General features: G+C 49.7%; 1 protein-coding gene across 8 annotated transcripts in view; it reads left to right on the top strand.

Moving 5' to 3' along the window:
• LOC123358685 (butyrophilin subfamily 1 member A1-like) overlaps positions 1-23,324 on the top strand; it is a 48,804-nt gene that overhangs the window by 19,032 nt on the left and 6,448 nt on the right. For 3 of the 8 annotated variants that reach the window (XM_045000987.1, XM_045000984.1, XM_045000989.1), the window contains exons 9-16: positions 125-145; positions 4,838-4,858; positions 6,025-6,045; positions 8,071-8,076; positions 8,368-8,394; positions 14,417-14,449; positions 14,545-14,577; positions 18,182-18,202. In XM_045000987.1, the coding sequence (XP_044856922.1) occupies positions 125-145; positions 4,838-4,858; positions 6,025-6,045; positions 8,071-8,076; positions 8,368-8,394; positions 14,417-14,449; positions 14,545-14,577; positions 18,182-18,202 (183 nt within the window). The remainder of the gene's footprint in view (positions 1-124; positions 146-4,837; positions 4,859-6,024; positions 6,046-8,070; positions 8,077-8,367; positions 8,395-14,416; positions 14,450-14,544; positions 14,578-18,181; positions 18,203-23,324) is intronic. The other 5 variants (XM_045000986.1, XM_045000985.1, XM_045000990.1 and 2 more) reach the window with 5 other exon arrangements.

A 23,324-nucleotide genomic window follows, 5' to 3' on the forward strand; every position in this document is an offset into this window, starting at 1 on the left:
TTACACGGAGCACCCCCGTGTGGTTTCCACTTTCTACCAGTAGAAAAATTATTCCTATGAGTTTGCAATAACTGAAGTGAAATGTTCTGCCGTGTAATACATCTCCCTTGTTGTTTGCTTTCAGAGGCACACCTTGCAGAGAAAGGTACGGTCCCTTTCTTCGTTGGGGGGAAGCTCAGACTTTGCATCAAGTTTTATAGCCCTCCAGTGGAACTAGAAAGTCAGTTTAGTTTGTGCTGCATGCAGAGCAGCTCTGCCCCTTGTCCCTCACAGTCAAGACATGGAATGAACATGGTCCCCACTCTCGGACCTCACAGGGGATCTATGACACCCACACAGCCGGGGAAGGAGCAGGGTTGGGTTCACTCTGCTGTCCGCGTAGCCAGCACTATGCCCTTGCTATGAGCTGGCTATAGTAGTTCACACCCCCAGTGTAACACCGGGAGGTGGGTGCTGGCCAGGGACATGGTGGGTGATGATGTCATTATGTTGCTCGCTACTGTGTTGCTCTGCCCGTTTTCTCTCCTGTGCTGATTAGCTGCTGGGTCCCTTCCCCCACCCCCCCCCCCAGTCTTGTCACCCCAACCTCACCCCCTACCCCCATCCTGTTCCCATCCCCCTTCCTTTCCATGTAGCTCACCCCTTCACAGCACAGTATGATTGTTAAATGGTGGCACTGATGTGCCATTTGTGCCATCGCTGTGGTGACTCTGCTTATGTGATATGCCCCTTCCCCACCCTGTGTCTGTGTTGTTTGGTTAGACTGCGAGTACTTCGGGGGCAGGGACTGGCAGCTAATCTGTCTGTGCAGTGCCCAGAACCGGCCTAGGCTGGCCTCTAAGGTCTAGGCACTGCCATAATATAGAGCAGTGGTCTCCAAACTTTTTTAAAATGCACATCCCTATCAGTAATTTTTTTTTGAGCATGTACTCCTTGCCGCACCAAAGCAAAAAAAAAAAAAAAAAAAAGCCACTCGGACTCCCGCCTGATGAAGCTCCTCCAATGATCCTCTTGCATGCACCCCACTTTGGAGACCACTGCTCTTGGGATTCTCCTAACTGAAATGGAGTGTGAGAAAGGTGAGTGTCTGAGTCAAGTCCCCCCTCTGCCTGATGAGAAGGGATTTGGACAGGGATCTGCCACCTCTCGGATGAGTGCCTTAGCCACTAGGCAATGGGCTATTCTGACATGAGGCTCCCCCTATCCCTTTTGCTGAGGTTGTTAAACTTAATTAACTATTAAATGGGAATCACTATAATCCTCCCTCCCCCTGACCATTTTGTGTGGCGTTACACCTTTAGTACTGAGCAGCGGTAAGTCAACCTAAGTTATGGTACTTCAGTTACGTAAGTTATTGTAATTGAAGTTGATGTAACTTCAGTTAACTTACAGCGGTGTCTACACCGGGCTATGTCGACGGGAGATACTCTCCCCGCTGACTTACCTTCTGCCTCTCACGGGAGAGCACTCTGCCATCGATTTCGCAGGTCATCACCAGACCCACTAAATCAGCACTTAGCTGGAAGTATAGACAACCCTAAAGGCATGTGCCATACTGTCTTGCATGGAACAACGTAGGCACCTAAGCCACCTGACTGCAGGAGAGGGGTTCCCAGCTTTGGGTCACCAGCAGTGAGGGCTTCTCCCTCCAGCCCAAGGCACCAAACCCCTGAGAAAGGCAAACACCCCCTTATTGGCATCTCCCATTGGCTGTCTTTGGCAGCTGCCTACCTTGTGTGCTGGCTTTTGTGGATCCCATTCTAATGGGCCATCTCTTACCATTCAGTGTATAGGGAGCCTTGTGACACCTTTGGGGTTACCCAAGGTGTCTGGGGTCAATGATGACCACCTGCTTACAGTGGGAGCCTTGTCTGTGCCCACCAGAGGAAACGCTCCCACAGCTTCTGGCAACACCGGCACTCTGCTCTGGGCTCCGCAAGCCCCACTCTCTCTCTCTCTCTCTCTCTGCAGACTAGCAATTTACACACCCCAATTTGATACACTGAATTGCCCAGTCCCTTGTCTTCTGGACACCTGCAATGCACCAGTCCACTGCCTCCGTGGAAGCAGGGCACCCCAGTTCACTGGCTTCACCTCAGTTCAACACTTGTTAACACAAGGCACTTAGAGTAAAACCAAACAAGTTTATTTTACAGATCTTGAGATAAAGATTCAAATAAAAGCCAGTAAAAGGATTATAATATGGAGATATACCTATCTCATAAAACTGGAAGGATGTTGAAAGGTCAGTGAGTTTATTCCCCTGCCTTCCCAGCAGGACAAAGTACTGTCCCTAACAGATTTTTTGCCCCAGATCCCTAATGGCCCCCTCATGGATTGAACTCACAGTTGTGGATTTAGCAGGCCAATATGCAAACTGCTGAGCTATCCTTCCCCCTCTTATGATTTTCAAACATAAGGTTACAGGTAAAAGAAAAATATAAAATGCACTCTTATAACCTGTACGTCTTAAAGTACTTTCCTGTCCAATAAGGTATGTTTCACTCAGTGGTCGATCCAAACAGCACTTATCCAATCCAAAGAGTCTGGATCCACCTTTCATGAGACACTCCTGCTAACAGAGTCTCTCTTCCATAATGGGGAATATCTTGTGCCCTTTCTTCTCCTCTTATACAATCCTAAACTATTGTTTTTTCATAATCAGGGTGTTTCATTAACTTCAGCTCAACTCTGATGGTCCCCAGAGTCTTCTCTTGGGATCTGTTTGTCTTTGTAAATGCTCATGCCCGCATCTGCCCCAGGGTGTAAACATAGGGATGGCCTCGGTCCAGGGATGTCAGCAGGGCCAGTACAACCATTTAGGCGACCACTGGCATTTGGGGGAGCGCCATTTTCTTTGGCAGCGGCCATGGCAGCCGGATCTTCGGCCCCCTGGTTGCCACTGGCATTTAGGCGGAAGGAGCTGGGGCAGGGGAGCGTGGGGAGGGCCACCTGCAGCAAGTAAGGGGGGGGTTTCAGCACACAAGGGAACTCCCCGCCCCAGCTCACCCCTGCCCCACCTCCTCCCCGAGCACGCCATGGCCGCTTCACTTCTCCCGCCTCCCAGGCTTGTGGCGCCTAAGCTGATTGGCGCCGCAGGCCCGGGAGGCAGGAGAAGTGAAGCGGCCATAGCGTGCTCAGGGTGCTTGTGCACGGAGCAGGGGTGAGCTGGGGCGGGGGCGGTGCCTCAGGGCAGAGGGTGGGGAGCTGCCACAAGGGGGGCACAAGGTGGAAGTTTTGCCAAGGGCACAAAATATCCTTGCACCGGCCCTGGATGTCAGTGTTCTCACTGCTAAATGAGTGAATTCTGAGACTCACCCAGCCTCAGGTGAGTTGTTTTACCTTCAGTAGTTTTGGGGAATGTAACCGTTAGCACCGGGGCTCGACCCTCCTGAGGGCAGGAGGGGAGCCACACCGACTCACTACACATCCTCTGTTGAACGGGCTGAGCAACAGTACACGGCTCGAGGAGGCTCAGGCCCCCTGGTGCCGGGGCTGAGCAGCAACCAACAGTATTAGGAAGCTCAGGCCCTCTGGTGCAGGGGCTGAGCAGCAATAGACAGTATAAAGTGGCTCAGGCCCTCTGGTGCAGGGGCTGAGCAACCAGCAGTTCAGGGAGCACAGGCCCTATGGTGCAGGGCTGAGCAGCAAAGAGTATACAGGCCCAACACTTACACCTGAGTGTTGGGTGAGGGGGAAAACTGCCACCCATGAGTGGGGTGGCAGGGGGGATGCAGGCCCGCCCACTCCACTGCGTCCCAGCCTGGGGCCCTAGCAGCGGCTATCACTGCTGCAGGCCAGTGGGGTCCTGACCGCAACACACTGACATAGGCTCGTAGGCGTCTGCAACCTGACTGGGGTCGGCTACCCCCGGGCTACTTCTAGTTTCCCCCTCAGAGCCTACCTCGTCCATAGCTTCAGGTCCAGGCCAGTCAACCAGCATGGGCTCCTCTCGGCCAGGGCTTGGTGGCAGGTCCAGCAGCTCCTCGGGGAAGTCCGGCCAGGCGTGCTCGGGCGGCTCCTCCGGGTAACAGCAGGGACGGGGAGGCTCCGACGGCTCCTCCTCATAGCGGGCATGGGGGGGTTCCAGCGGCTCCTCCCGGTAACGGGGGGGGGGGGCCTCCGGTGGCTCCTCCTCGTAGCGGGCGCAGGGAAGCTCCAGCCAGTCAGGGCAACTGCCTCAAGTCCTGGAGGGTTCCCAGTCACGAGCTCCCGGCAGCACATCTGCTCCCTGCGGCAGCTGGGCCCTGACTGAGCTCTGGCGGCCGGCCTTTATACTTCCTGTCCTGCCCCTTGACTTCCGGGGGGCGGGAACAGGCAGCGGTGGCTCCACCCACTTGGGTGTCTGCAGGGGTGCTCCCTCTGCTGGGCAGGAGGGGAGCCACACTGACTCACTACAGGAACATAATATTCTACATGTTACAAAACTATTTTTTCCCCTTGTACAGACATCTCACAATAACTATGAGAATCAGCTAGATCTTTGCTTTCGGCAGAGACCACACATGACCCTCTCTTTGATGAGCTTGTAATACGCTTGCTTGGGCATGTCTCTGTCACAAGCCAAGGCCCCTAACTCAGGCTCTGTGAATCTCATTGTTTTCCCTATGATTTTTCTGGACAACTAAAAGTTAGGTATTGTGATGGTGAGCATCACAGAGTCTAAGACCCCTTGTGGATCCAACCCTATGGCCTCAGTATAATATAGACCAGGGGAACAGATAGGAAGAGAGTGTCTGTGTGTACAATGATCCGTAGGAAAAAAAATACTGCTGTAAGTTTGCCATCACTTAAGTCAACTATGTCACTTTATGTCTCTCTTGTTATTTATTTATAGAAAAACATCTTTCAGAGAAAGGTAACATTTCTTCATTACATTTTAAGGGAGAGGAATGGGGAGGAGATGGAAAAATCTCAAACTTTGCAATGAATTTCTTGGATCTTCCAGGCACCTATTAAGGGATCTCACTATGAACTGAAATTGAGATTGGTTTGATCTCTGTGCAGACGTTCTCCATCTTTGCCCCTTACTCAATATGTCCAGAGTGTAAATACTTTCAAAAGTGTGCAGTGTTTTAGGAGCCAAAGTCCCAATGACTTTCAGCAGAACTTGGATGCCTCAGTCACTTAGGTGGTTTTGAAAATTTTACTGACAGTGGCTGGGAGAAGGCTGATGCTGGGAATGGCGTTATGAATTTCCAGCCTTTCAGACAATGAGGCTGATATTTTAAAAGCGGTCTCAGAAATCTGGACGCCTGGCAAATTCCTGTTTGAAAAACACCTTTTTACTTGTTAAAACTTTATTTGCCATATATAACAATTTATAGGTAATTTTCAAAAAAACCTTTAACTTCAAGTGAACATCTGAAGAAGTGGGTATTCACCCACGAAAGCTCATGCTGCAAAACGTCTGTTAGTCTTTAAGGTGCCACAGGATTCTTTGCTGCTTTTCAAGTGAACAGTTTTTATTCAGGGATAGTTATCTGTGATGAATAGTCCCTTAAATGTATATTCACTAAATGTCCCAATTAAGCAAAGTACTTAAGAATCTGCTTAATTTCTTTGCTGAACTAAGCCCTAAAAACATGTGTTCTTAAGAATACAGAAGTGGCCAGTGCAAATCAGATCAGGGCCCACCTACCCTGGGATTCTGTCTCTGACCTGCACTGCCAGCTGCTTCAAATGACGTGAGAAACCCCTAGTGGCCAGTGATGGGGGGGACCTGTAACCCCCTGCCCAACTGTCACAGGAAGGAGGGGGGGGGCGGGATATAGAGCTATCTCATGGAGCCAGGAAGCCCTGATCTCTGGTCCAGGTTTCTCTGTACAGTATCTGATGTGTGTAAAATATTACATGTAACAACAGGGACAAGAGAAGTTGGGTCATTTTCCCCACAAGCAGCCAGTCCCTGTGCTGTGCTCTGCTTAGTATCTTAAGGAAAAAAAACTCTCAAAACAGTCATAACACCAGTGAGGGGGATATTACTTGTGACTCAGGATTAATTCACATTGTCTTACTTTCCAGCGGAATATGAGGCAATGGCAGGTAAGTGTGGTTTTACTAGGTTTCATCAAGCTCAATCTTGGAAAGTGAACACTGAAAATGCTGTGTATAAAGTAAACTGATGTGTGGTACTTGTTACAGTGACACACAATACAAGGGGAAATCCAGGCCTAGGACTGATAACATACAAATATAGAGATTTTAGCTAGAAATAATAAATGGAAAATTTGTGGCACTGAAATATGAATATTAAGTTTTATTTTTCACATTAACCCTTGAAAAAAAAATTGCAAACAAACTTCACTTTCTGTCTTCAGAGAGATCTTGTAATAGTAAGCAGAGGCAAATAGTGAGGTGGCAAAATTTGCGGAGGATACAGAACTACTCGAGAGTTAAGTACAAAGCTGACTGTGTTAAAAAGGGATCTCACAAAACTGTGTGACTGGGCAACAAAATGACAGATGAAATTCAATGTTGATAAACGTAAAGTGATGCACATTGGAAAACATAAACCCAACTGTAGATAGCTCTAGTCACCCTATTTCAAAAAAGATACGTTAGAAATGGAAAAGGTTCAGAAAAGGGCAACAAAAATGACTAAAGGGTATGGAACAGCTTCTGTACGAGGAGAGATGAAAAACGGACTGTTCATCTTGGAAAACATAACTAAGTGGGGGGATGTGATAGAGACATATAAATGGTATAGAGAAAGTAAATGCTATTTATCTCTTCTCATAACACAAGAACTAGGGGTCACCCAGTGAAATGAAGAGACAGCAAGTTTGAAACAAACAAAAGGAAGTATTTCTTCACACACCACACAGTCAACCTGTGGAACCCCTTGCCAGAGGATGTTGTGAAGGCCAAGACACTAACAGGGTTCAAAAAAGAACTAGATAAATGAACAGAGGACAGGTCCATCAGTGGCTATTAGCCAGGGTGGGCAGGGATGGTGCCTGTAGCCTCTGTTTGCCAGAAGCTGGGAATGGGTGATAGGGGATGGGTCACTTGATTCCCTGTTCTGTTCATTCCTTGTGGGGCACCTGGCACTGGCCACTGTCGGCAGACAGGACGCTGGGCTAGGTGGACCTTTGGCCTGACCCAGGATGGCCGATCTTAACAATAATTATCTCTGACAAAAAAGGCCCAACTCTCTAAGCTCACCACAACCACACTCCTGCACCCATTGCCTTGCTTGGGGCAGGATTGGGCCCTCTGACCCCTGCTGGCTTCCACAGAGCACTTGTAGGAGAAGGAACATGTGCCTAATCCTGCGCAGAGCTGAGCACCCTCCGCTCTCACTGAGGCCAGGAGCAGGCTCAGCATGCCTGGGATCATCCCTGCATGACCAGATTATGGAAACTCAAAAGAAGAGGTCTTTGAACTGGAGACCAGAATCTCTCCTGTGCCAAGATCTGCTTGGAGTATTGTACTGGGGAGGGGGGCAGTAGGGAGTTGGTTATGGCTCCTGAATTCTCAAGATGCCCCAGCATCAATCACTGCAGCCCCTGTTTACTCCAGCTGTCTGTGGTCCCCAAGCATTGGCTGTGTGATCCAGTTCTGCCCCTCTGTCTAAACCCTATGACTCCTGACATGCCCCTACACCATGCTGGCACGGTGGGGGCAGTTGGCACAGGGGTGGGCTATGCTGCTTTCCCCCAGCTGAGCAGTCCCTATGCTGGAGGAATTCTCTGATGTCCTGTTAGGGCCCAATTCAGCTAATCTGCACCATCCTTGCATGAAGTGACCAGAGCAGGGGAGGGAACCTGGCCCCTTTTTCACTAAAGGCCCAATTATGCCACCCTGACTCACATGAGTGATCCTCACAGGTGCAGTCCCATTGATTTCTAGGATGGAGGTTATGCAAGATTGAGTGCACTAAAGCAGAAGCTGTAATTAATAATTAGAGGCCCAATCCTGATGTCCTTACTCAGGCAGAATTCACATGGAAGCCAATGTAATTTGGGTTTAGAATGGGGTGGTTTTATCACTGATCATCTCTACTAATGGTTTATTGTTGTTTTATTCTTTTTTCTCCCTTTTCATTCTCATGGACCCCTCCGGCAGAACAAAGTAAGCTCTGGTTTTAGTTTGTGTAGCTTAATTTTTTAGATAAGATAATTGGCGATATACCAATCTCCTAGAACTGGAAGGGACCTTGAAAGGTCATTGAGTCCAGCCCCCTGCCTTCACTAGCAGGACCAATTTTTTTTTGCCCCAGATCCCTAAATGGCTCCCTCAAGGATTGAACTCACAACCCTGGGTTTAGCAGGTCAATGCTCAAACCACTGAGCTATCCCTCCCCCCAGTTTTTGTCTTGTTGAGTCTGTAATTTGTGTAAATTCCCATTTCTGTTTCTTTCAGCACGTGACATAACCCAAAGATTCACAGGTAAGCAAAGCTGATACTAAGCGATGCTCAGCCCTGTTTCCCAAGGGGTATTCTCTCCTCATCTGGTCACCTTATAGGGACAAAATGTCACAGTCAGTGTGAAAGTGTGAGGAGCTTGACTATTGAGCTACACCCTCCAGGGTACCCGCTCTGGTGAGGAGGGGGAGGGAGGACTGTCAGTGACAATTCTTTAACTGCTCTCTGTTTCTATTTTGTAGCATCTAGTTAATGAATTGTTTATTTTACTGTGAACCATTTCTGGCAGAACATCCAGCTAATGAACTTATCCAACCCTGCTGAATGTGATGGCAGATACTGGATGAAGAGGGAAAGGGCAGCTGGTGGCTCTAAAAGGGTTGCTGGGGTGAGGAACAAAGAAATCAAACCTCATCCCACCAAATTTAAGGCTTGTTGACATGGAAAATTCATAGACTTTAAGGTCAGAAGGGACCATTATGATAATCTAGTCTGACCTCCTGCACAATGCAGGCCACAGAATCTCACCCACCCACTCCTGTAACAAACCCCTAACCCATGTCTGAGTTATTGAAGTCCTCAAATTGCAGTTTGAAGACCTCAGGCTGCAGAGAATCCTCCAGCAAGTGACCCGTGCCCCATGCTGCAGAGGAAGGCAAAAAAACCCCCAAGGTCTCTGCCAATCTGCCCCAGAGGAAAATTCCTTCCCGACCTCAAATATGGTGATCAGCTAAACCCTGAGCATGTGGGCAAGACTCACCAGCCAGCACCCAGGAAAGAATTCTCTGTAGTAACTCAGATCTCTGCCTGCCTCTTGGTCTTCCCCACCCCCAAACTCTTCCAACAGAACTCAAATTCCCCTGTTTGCTGGCTCCTATGCTGCTGCACAACTGGCTGGCCAACTTTATAGGACCCCTAGCCAGAGAAGCCCCGCCCCCTAATCAGGGTTCAGCTTCTCTCCCAGCATGCTGCCTCTACCAGCCTCTACATATACAAATACAAAAACAAGGAAATCAAACCTCCTCCCACCAAATTTAGGGCTTGTTGACATGGAGAATTCACAGGGAAGTTTGTGTGAAATAACTAGGGTTTGGATTTAAAGCACAACAGCTACTCTGTATTAATTCCCCTTGTGGACACTCATTCCAAACTTCTGTTCTTCCAAAGTAGATTAACCTAAACCAAACAAGTGCATTCTTAGTATGCAGTGAGAGTGTCCACACAGACAGCTAGTGCTGAATAGCTGTGCCACACTAGCTATGTTAAGGGCTTATCTACATGGGGAAAAGCCTAAAGTTAGTTCCAAGGAGAAGAATCCCATCCTAGAATCATAGGGTTAGAAGGGACCTCAGGAGGTCATCTAGTCCAACCCCCTGCTCAAAGCAGGACCAGTCCCCAGATTTTTACCCCAGTTCCCCAAATGTCCCCCCCCCTCAAGGATTGAACTCACAACCCTGGGTTTAGTAGGCCAATGCTCAAACCACTGAGCTATCCGTCTCCCACCCCCCAAATAATTGGAGATATTTTGGACCACAAGCCCTGGACTACCCCCTGCTTGGCTGTCTGGGCTCAAACTCCCCCATGGCAGCTCTTCATTGCAGGTGCAGACTGCCACATGAACATCTGCAGCACCTGGGAAGTCTTAGAGTAGCATAAAATGAATTCTGTGGCACCTTATAGACTAACAGACGTTTTGCAGCATGAGCTTTCGTGGGTGAATACCTACTTCGTCGGATGCAAGTAGTGGAAATTTCCAGGGGCAGATATATATATGCAAGCAAGAAGCAAGCTAGAGATAACGAGGTTAGTTCAATCAGGGAGGATGAGGCCCTGTTCTAGCAGTTGAGGTGTGAACACCAAGGGAGGAGAAACTGGTTCTGTAGTTGGCAAGCCAGGCACAGTCTTTGTTTAATCCTGAGCTGATGGTGTCAAATTTGCAGATGAACTGAAGCTCAACAGTTTCTCTCCGAAGTCTGGTCCTGAAGTTTTTTTGCTGCAGGACCAGACTGTGAATGGCTTGCCCACTACAAAACCAGTTTCTCCTCCCTTGGTTTTCACACCTCAACTGCTAGAAGAGGGCCTCATCCTCCCTGATTGATCTAACCTCGTTATCTCTAGCTTGCTTCTTGCTTGCATATATATACCTGCCCCTGGAAATTTCCACTACTTGCATCCGACGAAGTGGGTATTCACCCACGAAAGCTCATGCTGCAAAACGTCTGTTAGTCTATAAGGTGCCACAGGATTCTTTACTGCTTTTACAGATCCAGACTAACACGGCTACCCCTCTGATACATAAAATGAATTGAATTTCATACAACATAAAAAGCCAGATTCTGCTATCCTTGAGCAATGGGACTCGAGGTGTGAGACTGCTCAGTAAAGGTGTGGCAGAATCTGGTCCTAATACACTTATTAGCAGTGGAGTTCTGCCTAGAGTTTTCAGCTAGGCTCAGGTTCCCAGTGCTGGGAGCTGTAAAGACACAAAAGAGAAGACCATCCCTTCCCCAAAGAGCTACCAATCTAAATAGACCAGGCGGCAGGGGCGGCTCCAGGCCCCAGCACGCCAAGCCCGTGCTTGGGGTGGCATGCCGTCGGGGGCGCTCTGCCGGTCGCTGGGAGGGTGGCAGGCAGGGCTCCAGTGGACCTCCCGCAGGCATGCCTGTGGAGGGTCCACTGAAGCCACGGAACCAGCGACCGGCAGAGCACTCCCCGCAGCGTGCTGTCGTGCTTGGGGCGGCGAAATGTCTAGAGCCACCCCTGCCAGGCGGACACAGGGCGAGGGAGAGGATGGACGATTCCTCCCATTTCACAGATGGGAAACTGAAACACAGAAAGATTTGGTGACTTATCCAAGGTCATAGGGAGAATTTGTGACAGAGCTGCAAACTGGACCTACATCTGCTGATTTCTAGGTCAGTGCTCTAACCACCAGAGAATCTGTTCACTATTCCAATAACCAGAAGGACACTGGGCTGGAGTGGATGTAGAGGGGCAGTGACAGGGAGAGGGCCTGGGAAGCTGAGTCTCATAATGCCAGGGGACGGTCACGTAAGTTTGACGATTGGACATAGGTCCTTGCACATATGCACCATGTTAGCGCAGGAGTAGTGGGTGGGGGGCAGTTGGTGCTGGGAAACCAACTGAGAGCAATGGATTTTTGAGAAAGGAAGATGGAGGTTGCTTGATGCTTAGCAGCAGGTGTAGGGAGTGCTGGTGGAAGGAAGACACAGCAGCGTCTCCCTAGGCATGGCCTCAGGCCCTGAGAGACTTGCTGGCTGCTCCAGGCTGGCCCAGCTCAGGGTCTCCAGCAGGACTATTGATGCTGGTGCCCCACTTGCTGCCAGTGCTCTCAGCCCCTGACCCAGCCCAGCCTGTTGTCCAGCGCTGACCCTTCCCCTGCAGGGGGGAATGCTGCTGCTCTGAATGGCTGAGCCCCCTCTCTCTGCTGCTGCGCTCGCAAGCTCAGCTCGTGCCAGGGCCAAAGCCGCGCTGCTGGGGCTGCTCCTTCCCTTGGCACCTGGATTCTGTGTCTGGGACAAATGGCTGGGCGAGGGGGCAGGAATCTGCTCAGAGACACACACCCTGTGCTGCACCCAGAGGGCAAAGACCAGCCAGGGCTGGGCAGCAAAGTGCCACCGCGCTAGGATTAACCCTTCCCTGACCGCTCAGTGCCACTTGACTCCCATGCTCTGATCCCAGGGACCCCCGAGTTGCCAGACACGGGCTTGAGACAGAACAAAGGGCTGCTGGCCCTGAAAGGGGAATGAGAGTCCCAGTATTGAACCAGCCGCTCCCTGGGCCTGTCTGGCTGGGTCACACAGAGTATCGTAGTGACCCTGCTGGCTTTGTGCTGGGCTGTGGGGAGGTGGGTCACTACGACCCACTTATAGTCACTACGATACTCGGTGTGACCCAGCCAGACAGGCCCAGGGAGCAGCCTGATGTCAGGGGAAAGCAGGCTCAGGTGGAGCTGGAGCCTGTGGAGGAGCAGGAGCTGCCTGGGAGCTGGGGTGGGTGGATATGGGGCCAGGAGGCCCAACACCATCTGCCAACTTCTCAGGGTTCATTTGCTCCTGGTGCTCACCCATGGCACAGGCACCACTGGGGTCAGACCCTGCGGTGAGGGGCCCACGCAGGCAGGCTGGGGAGAGCGAGGCTCTCTCTGCATGGGGAATAGGCAGCAGTTCTGTTAAATGGGTGCCAGTTTTACAGACTGCTCATATGGTGGTACCCTTGACCCCCCAGCTGGCTCAGGGTGGCCTGGCAAATACCCTGCCTCAGTTTACCCCCTTCAGCACTCCTTAAGTTACTCCACACACCCCAAAAGGTGAGACACAAAAGTGCCCTTGTGGGTTCTACTTGGTACGAGTCAAAATAAACCAGAAAATAAAATCTCTTCCGTCTCTGCGCTCCAGCCACTGGCTCTCACTCTAACTCGGAGGTGGGCAAACTACGGCCCGCAGGACCGTCCTGGCCAGCCCTTGAGCTCCCAGCCCCTCCCCTGCTGTTCCCCCTCCCCCACAGCCACGCTGCCGCACTGGCAGCACTTTGGGTGGTGGGGTTGCGCGCTCCTGCCGAGCAGTGCGGCGGTGTGTCTGGTTCTGGCTGGGCAGACTCTTAATATTCACAGCAGGCTTCTATCAGGTCTAAATATGCCTTCATTCCCAGCATTAGGTATCATAAGGATCAGAGGCAGGCACTACTCTCAAAATCAGGAATTGGCCTACGACGAAGCCAACCAGACTCTGCCTCTGACCCAGCCCAGGTCAATGCCCCATCCGCATCACTCTCTTCCCTCCCAATAATTAAACAGGGACAGTAGTGAGGGTCATAGGTTCAAAATCAGGGATGCAGAGGGGGACACCAAGCAGAGAATCCCAGACAGTGCCCACTGCTCCTCAAAGGTCCCCCCTCCCCAAAGTCAGGATCTGGGGCCTGTAAATGGGCCGACTCACCCCTGCGGCACCTCCTGCTGGTGACTCCTGGGAATTAGCTCATTCCAGCGCTGGAGCACCCTCTGCAGGCTGGTGATCCGCCTGTCCTCTGGCCCTTGTGTCCCTCCCTGGACCCAGTGCCCTTTTACATGGGGGTGCTGCCCCCTGGCAGTAACCCCTTTCTCTCAGGGGAACCCCTACCCTCTATCCCTCCTCTCCTCGGGGAACTCCCACCCTCTCTCCCCACCTCGGCTCAGTATAAGGCCAGTCATCGTCTAGCCCCACACCCTGGGGCAGGCTGCAGTATCAGCCCCTCATCACTGGCAAGGAGGGTTTGGACCTGCTGCCTTTGCCTACCGCTGGGCTGCCCTCTGCAACCCCCCAGTACCTATTGCCTTCTGCTAGGCCGCAGCCTGGGGCTTTCCAGGCTGGAGCTCCCCAGCTCCTCTGCCTTTCCCCAGCCCTGCTCCACTCAGGTACTCTGTGTCCAGCTCCCTGCAGCCAGGCCCTTCTCCCTCTACAAACAGAGAGAGATTGACTGCCTGGGCTTCTAGCTCACAGCCTCCCATAGGGGCAGCTGGGCCTGATTGGGGCATGGCCACAGCTGAGCCTGCTTTCCCCAATCATCCCAGGCTTCTTGCCCCAGCCTAAAGGCTGCTTTCTCCAGCCACAGCCCCTTCCCAGGTCTGTTTTTAACCCTTCAGGACAGGAACAGAGGTCCACCCTGCTACAGGGCCATTCAGGAAATAGGCTCAGAGGGCAGCAGAAAGGGAACTGGATAAACAGAGACCTTTTCTCCTCCCCTCTCATGACAGCCAGTTTTGATGTCTTGGGGCTCAAGAAGCAGGGATGGCTGCTATGACCCAAGGAGTACATAGCATAGGGGACAAGTTGAATCATCCACTACTGCAGTTCAGTCTCAGGCAGCAGGGACGCTGAGTTCAGGGACCTCCACAGACCGACAGATCTGTGTGACAACATGTGTCTGGCTATGTGTTCTTGTTTCTCTATTTCATAACTACAGCACAGCTGCATTAAACAATAATAGGAACTTCATCATCAATGTGATGGAATGAAATCTCACCTCTCCCCCTTTTCTCCCCCCCTAGAGACCCTGCAATCTGAACTGGGGAGAGAGAAAGGTAAGTGTCTGGATCAGTTACATTAACTGACATTAGGGTTATTCTCATAAATACAACAGTGTGAAATCTCACCTCTTTCCCTTTTCTTCCTCTAGAGACCCTGGAATCTGAACTGGAGAGACAGAAAGGTCAGTGTGTGGGACCAGTGGCGTGGGTTAAAGGTTATATGTGACTGTTTCCCAAAAATGTGAAGGATCAGTAAACTAGAGATTGCCAGGCAGGGGAGACATTTGGAATGAAACCAAAAGGAGGCTGTGGCTCAGTGTATAGATCTTCACAGGACAGAGATTCCCTCATTCACCCTTGGGACATGGCTGGGCCTGGAGGTCCCATGGGAGGTGATGGCTCAGGCTATGGCTATGGAGCTGTGTGGACTGCAGTGGGGACATGGCAGAGCAATGGGGAGCAGTGATTGGTGGGAAATCAGCCAACTCTCATTTCAGTAGGCATTGTGGGGGGGAGGTATTTGCACAGAGACAGGGCTGATGGGGTGGGAGGGGGCTACACATGTGTTCTGGAGAAAGTGCAAAACACACATGGGCTGGAACAACTACAAATAACCTGCTAGTATTTGAATGAGTGATGGGAGCACCAGAGCCCAAGCAGTGAGCAGTACTGGTCACCCCATCTCAGACGGGTTCTGAAGGGGAAGGGGCCAATTGTCCTAATAAACCCCATGGAAATTATAGAAACAACACCCTGAGCCTGAGTCATTGCTGGGGACTGTGAGACTTGTCCAGTGTTTAGCAGGATCCCTCACATGGGATCCCTCCTGTGTTCTGGCCCGTCCACGACCATGTAAAGAGGGAAGGGGCAGGATTCCACCCTCTGTGACCATGGGCTGTGTTTGGTTTTTTTGGAATTCAGGAGGCATTTTGTTATGGGGGGGTGGGACGAGAGAATGCATCTCCTCTCTCTCTTTTCCGTTTTAGCATGAACAGAGGTTACTCAATATTTGGATAGAGGTGTGAGGGAATTGAATTTACTGTTCCTCACCCTAGCAACCTTTAATTTCAGGTAGCGGCTTCACTGCCTCCCCCCAATATCTGCCATTGCCCCAGTGTCCCCCGCCCCAGTATCTGCCCGTGCATCCAGCTATGACAGAGAAGCACATGGCCTGGACGTTTCTGCTAAAACGATCAGCACTGAGATAATAAAAATCACTTTAGTGTCAGCATCCCAACCCCAGTGTGATGGGTGTGAGCAGCAAACCACACTTGCTTGCAGATCTCCCTGGGCTGGTGCACTGCTTACACCCAGGTCACTTGCAGAATGCTACCTTCAGACCCAGAAAGGCCGCACACTTATTAATACATGGAGGGTGAGATTTTCACCCCCACTTCAATCCTTTATGTTCAGTAAAAAGGCCAGAGCAGTGTAAAAGGGCTCCAGAAGGCTAGGATCCAACTGAGGGAGGGTTCCTCCTGTGCAGGCACTGCAGAAAACAGCCCCTTTGAGGACCCACTCGAAAGCCCTATTGTGCGGGTGTATGGGAGATGCGACTGGGAACAGGTGGGGTATTCGGGGCGAGGGCCACAGCACAGAGTGCTGCAGAGATTCTGGGCTGCGCTGCTGCCCGTAGGTACCCGGGGAAAGGCTGCCATAACTAAAGGCGTCCATTAAGCCATAAAAATACCGAACAAAAGTGCTGACACGGGGCGCTGTACCCATAAAAGAAGAGTGGTTCAAATTCCCACCTTACCTTACACTGGTGTAACCTTCCCCTGCAGAGAAGCCTTAAGTTAAACTGGGGGCTGCTTTGGCATCCAGAGCACCCAGGATCAGGAGATGTGGATGTGGTGACTTAGTCACCTTTGCCCTCACATGCCCCTGGGCTGCAGGTTCCAAATGCAGAATCTCACCCCAAGAGTTTAAACCAATTATGTGGCAATTCTTTAACTAGAGGGTCGCAGACTTCATTGCTTACATAGACTCAGTGGTTTATCCGGCTCGGCTCCTCAACCCCCAACTTCAACTGGGTCCCTCTCCCTCTGCCCCCAACTCTGGCCAGAACCCTACTGATTTTGGAGAAAAGCAGAAAACTGGAAAAAAAAACTAATTTCCATTGAAATCAGGCTTTTCTGATTTTTCACCCAAATAAATCAATAGGGTACTGACCAGAGTGGGGAGGTGATGAGCCCAGCTGGCAGGGGCTGGCTGAAGTGGGGATGACGGGCCTGCTAACCCTAACTCTAATGTCACCTTCACCTTAAACCCTAACCTTAACCCTGAGGTCACTGCCTCACCCTGTATCTTGGGGGATCAAACAAACTGTGATTTTAGTGGAAATCAGGCTTCTACAGATTTCCAGTTTTCACCAAAACCAATAAGATTCTGCCGACTGATGCCTAGAACATGGCCTGAAATGCTGGAGACAATGGGATGTGGTTTTCAAAAGTTATTCTATCACAGACAGAAATGCCGTTGAGTTCGGTGTGGGGCCTTGCTTCACTCAGCCAAAAGGGAGAAGAGACAGCCGTTTACTCAGCATTATAACTGCCCTACTCACTGAGTCCCCAGTATCATGCTGGCAGTGGGAATAGCCAGGCTTATGTAAGCAGGGGAAGGGTCTCGCCATTATGGAGAACTTTCCTGGCTTATACACGACCCCGGTGGAACTGGCTAGCGAAAGGGTCTGAGTCCTCGCTCCCACTTCCTTACCCAGAGCCCTGCCCGACCTCGAGGGCTCCCCTTCCACTCTCCTGGGTGGCAGAGTCCTTGTAACCCCAACAAGGCTGGGCCCAGGATCCCTGGGGGCTCGACCCCCAACCTTGTCGTAGTCACTTAGAACAGGAGCTAAGGTGTCCCCACGCCGGGGGGCTCTCTCTGCTCTGGACGCTTCCATACAGTTCAAGCAAATACAATTTATTAAACAGCAACTAATAATAAACAAATAAGGAAAAAATGGGAAAGGTGAAGGGAAAACCCATCACCCTGCTCTGTGGCACGGGGACACCGCAACCAGCATCTCTGGATTGCAAGGGCAGTTCACAGTCTGTCCCTCACACATCCCAGGCCTCCTGCCCAGGCCCTGGCTGTGCTGCAGGGATGCTGCGGGTCAACACATGCTCTGGCGGAGGCAGGACCCTTCTTCCCAGCATCGCCCCCACCCTGCAAGGCCTCTTGGCTGGGGGTGTCTCCCTGCGCTGGGCCCATGGCCCAGGGTCCCCCTCGCTCTCCCCAGCTGCTCACTGCACCGGCTCCGGACTGCTCCAGCTCCGGCTCCACCCTGCCTCAGCTCCAGCTCCAGCCTGCCTCAGCGCTGCTGCTCTGCCTCCAGTGCAGCTCCCGGGGCTGCTTTTCCGGCCCCTCTGGCTCTGGTCAGCGCGTCTCTGCTCCCCAGCTATACTTGGGCTCCTGCTCTCTCCTGAGCTTGGCCCCAACTCTAGCCCAGGCAGCTCCAGTTCACATGGAGGATGGGACCCTCGGCTTCTGACTCCTTCATTGGCCTGCCTGCCCTATCAATCAGGCTGATCTGTCACTTCGGCCCCTTCCCATTGGCCCTGGGGACTGTCAGTCGCAGGATCTTGATTTCTCCCTTTTTTGGGTACTGGGAGAGGGCCAACCAAAAGCCCCTGTTAAGTTTCAGTAAGGGTCCAGCAGTCCCCTTACACGGAGCACCCCCGTGTGGTTTCCACTTTCTACCAGTAGAAAAATTATTCCTATGAGTTTGCAATAACTGAAGTGAAATGTTCTGCCGTGTAATACATCTCCCTTGTTGTTTGCTTTCAGAGGCACACCTTGCAGAGAAAGGTACGGTCCCTTTCTTCGTTGGGGGGAAGCTCAGACTTTGCATCAAGTTTTATAGCCCTCCAGTGGAACTAGAAAGTCAGTTTAGTTTGTGCTGCATGCAGAGCAGCTCTGCCCCTTGTCCCTCACAGTCAAGACATGGAATGAACATGGTCCCCACTCTCGGACCTCACAGGGGATCTATGACGCCCACACTGCCGGGGAAGGAGCAGGGTTGGGTTCACTCTGCTGTCCACGTAGCCAGCACTATGCCCATGCTCAGGGCCAGTGCAAGGATATTTTGCACTCTAGGCGAAACTTCCACCTTGCGTTCCCCTCTTCTCCTCCCCTCAGAGCATTGCTTATTATTAGGGGAGGGATAGCTCAGTGATTTGAGCATTGGCCTGCTAAACCCAGGGTTGGGAGCTGAATCCTTAGGGATCTGGGGCAAAAATTGGTCCTGCTAGTGAAGGCAGGGGGCTGGACTTGATGACCTTTCAAGGTCCCTTCCAGTTCTAGGAGATTGGTATATCTCCTATTATTATTATTTTATTATTATAAACTTTCAAAAATGGATACAGTGGAGTCCCATCTTATGCAGGGGTTAGGTTCTAAAGTTAGCGCGTAAGGGGAACATCACGTACAGTGAAAATTACCATAAAGTACAGAGCACATAGTATACACTAGAACAGGGGTCCTCTACCTATGGCACACATGCCAAAGGTGGAACATGAGCCGATTTTTTTTTAAATGGCAGGCTGTGGGTCCTGGCCACTGCTGAGCCTGAGCCCGCTGCCGGCCTGGGGTTCCGTTCACTCAGCTGGCAGCGGGCTGAGCGGGGCTGACAGTGGGCTGAATGGGCCGGCGGCCAAGACCTCGGCAGGCAGGAGCTGGCAGGTGGAACCCCAGGCCGGCAGAGGGCTGAGCGGTGTCCGGGACCCACAGCCTGCCATTAAAAAAAAATCATCTTGCGTGCCACCTTTGGCACACGTGCCGTAGGTTGAGGACCCCTGTTCTAGTATGTATCTGTATCCTGAGGGATCAAATGGTGATTTTAGTGGAAATCAGGTTTTGACGGTTTTCCAATTTTTACCAAAATCAGGAGGTTTCTGCCCACTGATGCCTAGAGCACACCCTGAAGCATTGGCGCTGATGGGATGTGTTTTAACTTTCAGAGGTTATTACGTTACAGACAGATAAACAGAAACATCATTGATTTGAGTGTGGGGCTTCACTTCCTTCAGCCAATAATCATTGTTTATTTTCATAGGAGCTTTAAAGCAGTTGCTTTTATTTGGGGATCATTATCTAGACAGGCCTTTAAATGCATTTTCACTAGTGCCCCCATTCAGCAGGGTAGCTGAGCACATGCTGCACTTTAAGCCATGAGTCGGTCCATCCCGATTCAGCATGTGCATACGTGTTTTGCTGAATCAGGCTCTAAAACAGAAGCTTTTCAGAACACACGAGTTGTTGCCAGAGCAAATCAGATTCAGGCTAAGCTAGTCTGGGATCCTGCTTCTTACAGTGACCAGCACTTGCTGCTTCAGGAGAAGGTGCGAGAAACCCCCTAATGCCCGATGACAGACTAACCTGCCCCCAGGGAAAGTTCCTTCCTGACCCCCATCAGTTAATGTTTGCCTTGTGCCCTGAAGCAGGAGGGGGTTTCTCTCCCTTACAAAATGCTTGTGTTTTTGAGAACGGTCATAACTCTGATTATTTGCATTTCCATATCAGTGCCTGGGCCTCTTTGAATCCTTTGTCCATTTGGGTTGGTTTTTTTTCCTTTGCTTGTCTGTTTTGTTTTCAGTCCTACCCAGTGTAAATCTTCATGTTCCCTTTAGCCACGTCAATATCCTTTTGTTTTTCTTGTGGTAAGGAGTTTCACAGGCTAATTATGCCTCATATAAAATACCATTTCCTCTTATAGTTTGAGAATTGCTGCCTTTCAGTGTATTTGAGTTTCCTCTTCTTGTATTAGGAAAGAAGATAGATAAGAGCACCTCTTTCAATCAGTCTTTATATGACCTTGTCTTCAGAGCTGTAATTATTCTAATTGCTCCGCCTGAAAGACCCTTTCTGAGATGGGGTGACCAGTATTGCACACAGTATGTTTTTCTGTCCTGTTTTGTGTGCATCCTAACACTTCCTTCTTTAAATCACTGCTACATATTCAGCAGAGATCTTCATAGAGGTGTCCACAGAGATGCACAGGTCTTGTTTCCTGAGTATATAGAACCCAATGGTCCCCAACCTTTTCGTCTGGCAGGCGCCAGACGAAGGACCACTGCGGCAGTGGAGCACCCACTGAAATGCTGTCGAATTTTGGCGGCATTTCAGCGGTGACACCTCTTGATGACACCGCTTGCCGTCGACAAGCGACGTTATCGAGAGGCGTCCCTGCCGAAATTCGGGAGCGACGCCTCTTGATGACGTCACTTGTCGACGGCAAGTGGCGTCATCGAGAGGCATCCCCGCCGAAATGCCGCTGAAATTCGGTGACATTTTGGTGGGTGCTCTCCCGGGGGCCAGGACGCAGGCGCAATAACCTGTGTGAATAGCTGTAATGATTTCTTGCGGTACTGCACAGGGAGAGTAACCATTTCTGCCCTATCTCTACTAGAAATAACTCCTAGGATTGCATGAAGATTTTTCACGGCCAGATCACATTGGTAGCTCATAGACATCCTGTGATCAACCAATATACCCAGGTCTTTCTGCTCTTCTGTCACTTTCAACTTAAACTTCCCCACCTTATACCAAAAGTTATTGTTGTTAGTCCCAAAGTGCATGACCCTGCACTTTGCACTGTTAAATTTCATCCCATTTCTATTACTCCTGTTTTCAAGGTTGTTCAGATCTTGTATGATATTCCAGTCCTCCTCCATATTGGCAATACCTCCTGACATTGTGTCATCTGAAAATTGTATTGGCACAAAAAGTGGGAGTGTGCTAAGGTCTTTAATGAAAATGTTAAATAAGATTGGTCCCAAGACTGATCTTCGAGGAATTACACTAGTAACCTCCTTCCAGCCTGACAATTCACCTGTCAGTATGACCTGTTGTCATCTCCCATTTAAATAGTTCCTTAACCACCTTTCAGTTGTCATATTTGTCTCCAGCTTCTCCAATTTAATTAACAATTTCCCATGTAGAAATGTATCAAATGCCTTACTGAAGCCCAGGTAGGTTAGATCTACTACATCTCCTTTGTCTAAAAAATCAGTTACCTTCTCAAAGAAGGAGATCAGGTTGCTCTGGCATGAGCTACCTTTTGTAAACCCATGTTGTATTTTATCCCAATTACCATTTACTTCTATGTCCTTAACTACTTTCTCCTTCAACATTTGTTCCAAGACCTTGCATACAATTGAGGTCAAACTGGATCAGTTTTTTCCCCTTTCTTAAAAATAGAAACGATATTAGCAATTCTCCAATCATAGGGTACAACCCCTGAGTTTACAGATTCATTAAAAACCTTGCTATTGTGCTTGTGATTTCATGTGCCAGTTCCTTTAATATTCTTGGATGGAGATTATCTGGCCCCCAATTTGATCTCATTATGCTGTTTGAGTTTGACTTTCACCTTGGATGTGGTCGTTTCTATTTCCATATCCTCGTTCCCATTAGCCACCCTGCCACTACCCCTAAGCTCCTCGTTACCCTTATTAAAAACTGAAGGAAAGTATTCATTTAGGTGTTGGGCCATGCCTAGATTATCTTTAATCGCCACCTCATCTTCAGTGTTTAATGGTCCCACTTCTTCTTTTCTTGTTTTCTTCTTATTTATGTGGCTATAAAACCTTTTTCTTATTGGTTTTAATTCCCTTCATAAGGTCCAGCGCTGCTTGGCTTTTAGCAATTCTCACTTTTTCCCTACACTTTCTGACCTCCAAGAGGGAGTTTTCCTTGCTGATCAATCCCATCTTCCATTCCTTGTAGGCTTTCTGCTTTCTCTTAATACCTGTTTCATATGCTTACTCATCCAGTTTGGTTTGCAACCCTTCCCTAAAAATTTGTTTCCCCTTGCGTGGGACGCAAGCTTCTGATTGCTTCTGCAACTTTGACTTAAAGTAATTCCAAGCTTCCTCCATATTCAGATCCTTGGATACTGGAGTTCTTTAGTCCAGTCCACTTCTCTAACTAATTCCCTTATTTTTTTTAAATCAAGGATCCTAGTTGCAGCCATATTTTTGTTTATCATTCCATTTAGTTTAAACTGAGTTAGCTCATGATCACTCAAATCAAGGCTCTCCTCTCCAACCAGTTCTTCTATGAGATCCTCACTACTCACCAATACTAAATCTAAAATAGCATCACCTCTTGTTGATTCGGTGGCTATACGGTGAAGAAATCTTTCAACCTTCTCTGCAACCTCTGCCTCGGTTATAATGCAGGGTGACCTGAGCACACCCCCAGTCGAAGATTTCCCCCCAGAAATGTGTGTCCTGCACTGCCCAGCCCTCTCCTGGACAGTACAAAATATTTTAAGATGTTATTCTTTTAAGGGAATAATATGCCATGTTATTATCTCACATAATTATTCATATATTTCTATTTCAACACACTGGTTTAGTTAAAACAGTAAAACAAATATATTAACTACAAAGAGAGAGATTTTAAGTGAGTACAGGTGATGAGGCATAACAGTTAGAAATGGTTACAAGAAAAATAAAGATAAGATGTTTACTGAAGCCTAACTTAACAAATTTCAGAGTAGCAGCCGTGTTAGTCTGTATCCGCAAAAAGAACAGAAGTACTTGTGGCACCTTAGAGACTAACAAATTTGTTAGTCTCTAAGGTGCCACAAGTACTCCTGTTCTTTTAACTTAACAAACTATATTAAATTTAAGCAGTTTCTTATCACATGCTCCAGCAGGTTACTGACCAAACTCTCAGGTCAGGTCCCCTTCCCCAGAGTCCAACGAGGGCTTCCTTTTTCTCTTCAGGTGCAGTGAATGTGATGTGCAGGGACAGAGAAAACGGGGGGACTTGGGGTGGTTTCCCTCCTTTTTATAGTTTCAGTTCTTCCCCCACAACACACACACCTTGAAAAAACATTTCCAGCTGAGACACAGAATCTATGTAGGAGGATGTTTCCTGCTAGTATTTTTCTTCCTTTGTTTTCCCTTCCTGCTTGATTAAC

Source organism: Mauremys mutica, unplaced genomic scaffold (assembly GCF_020497125.1).
Source record: "Mauremys mutica isolate MM-2020 ecotype Southern unplaced genomic scaffold, ASM2049712v1 Super-Scaffold_100095, whole genome shotgun sequence".
Lineage (NCBI taxonomy): Eukaryota > Metazoa > Chordata > Testudines > Geoemydidae > Mauremys > Mauremys mutica.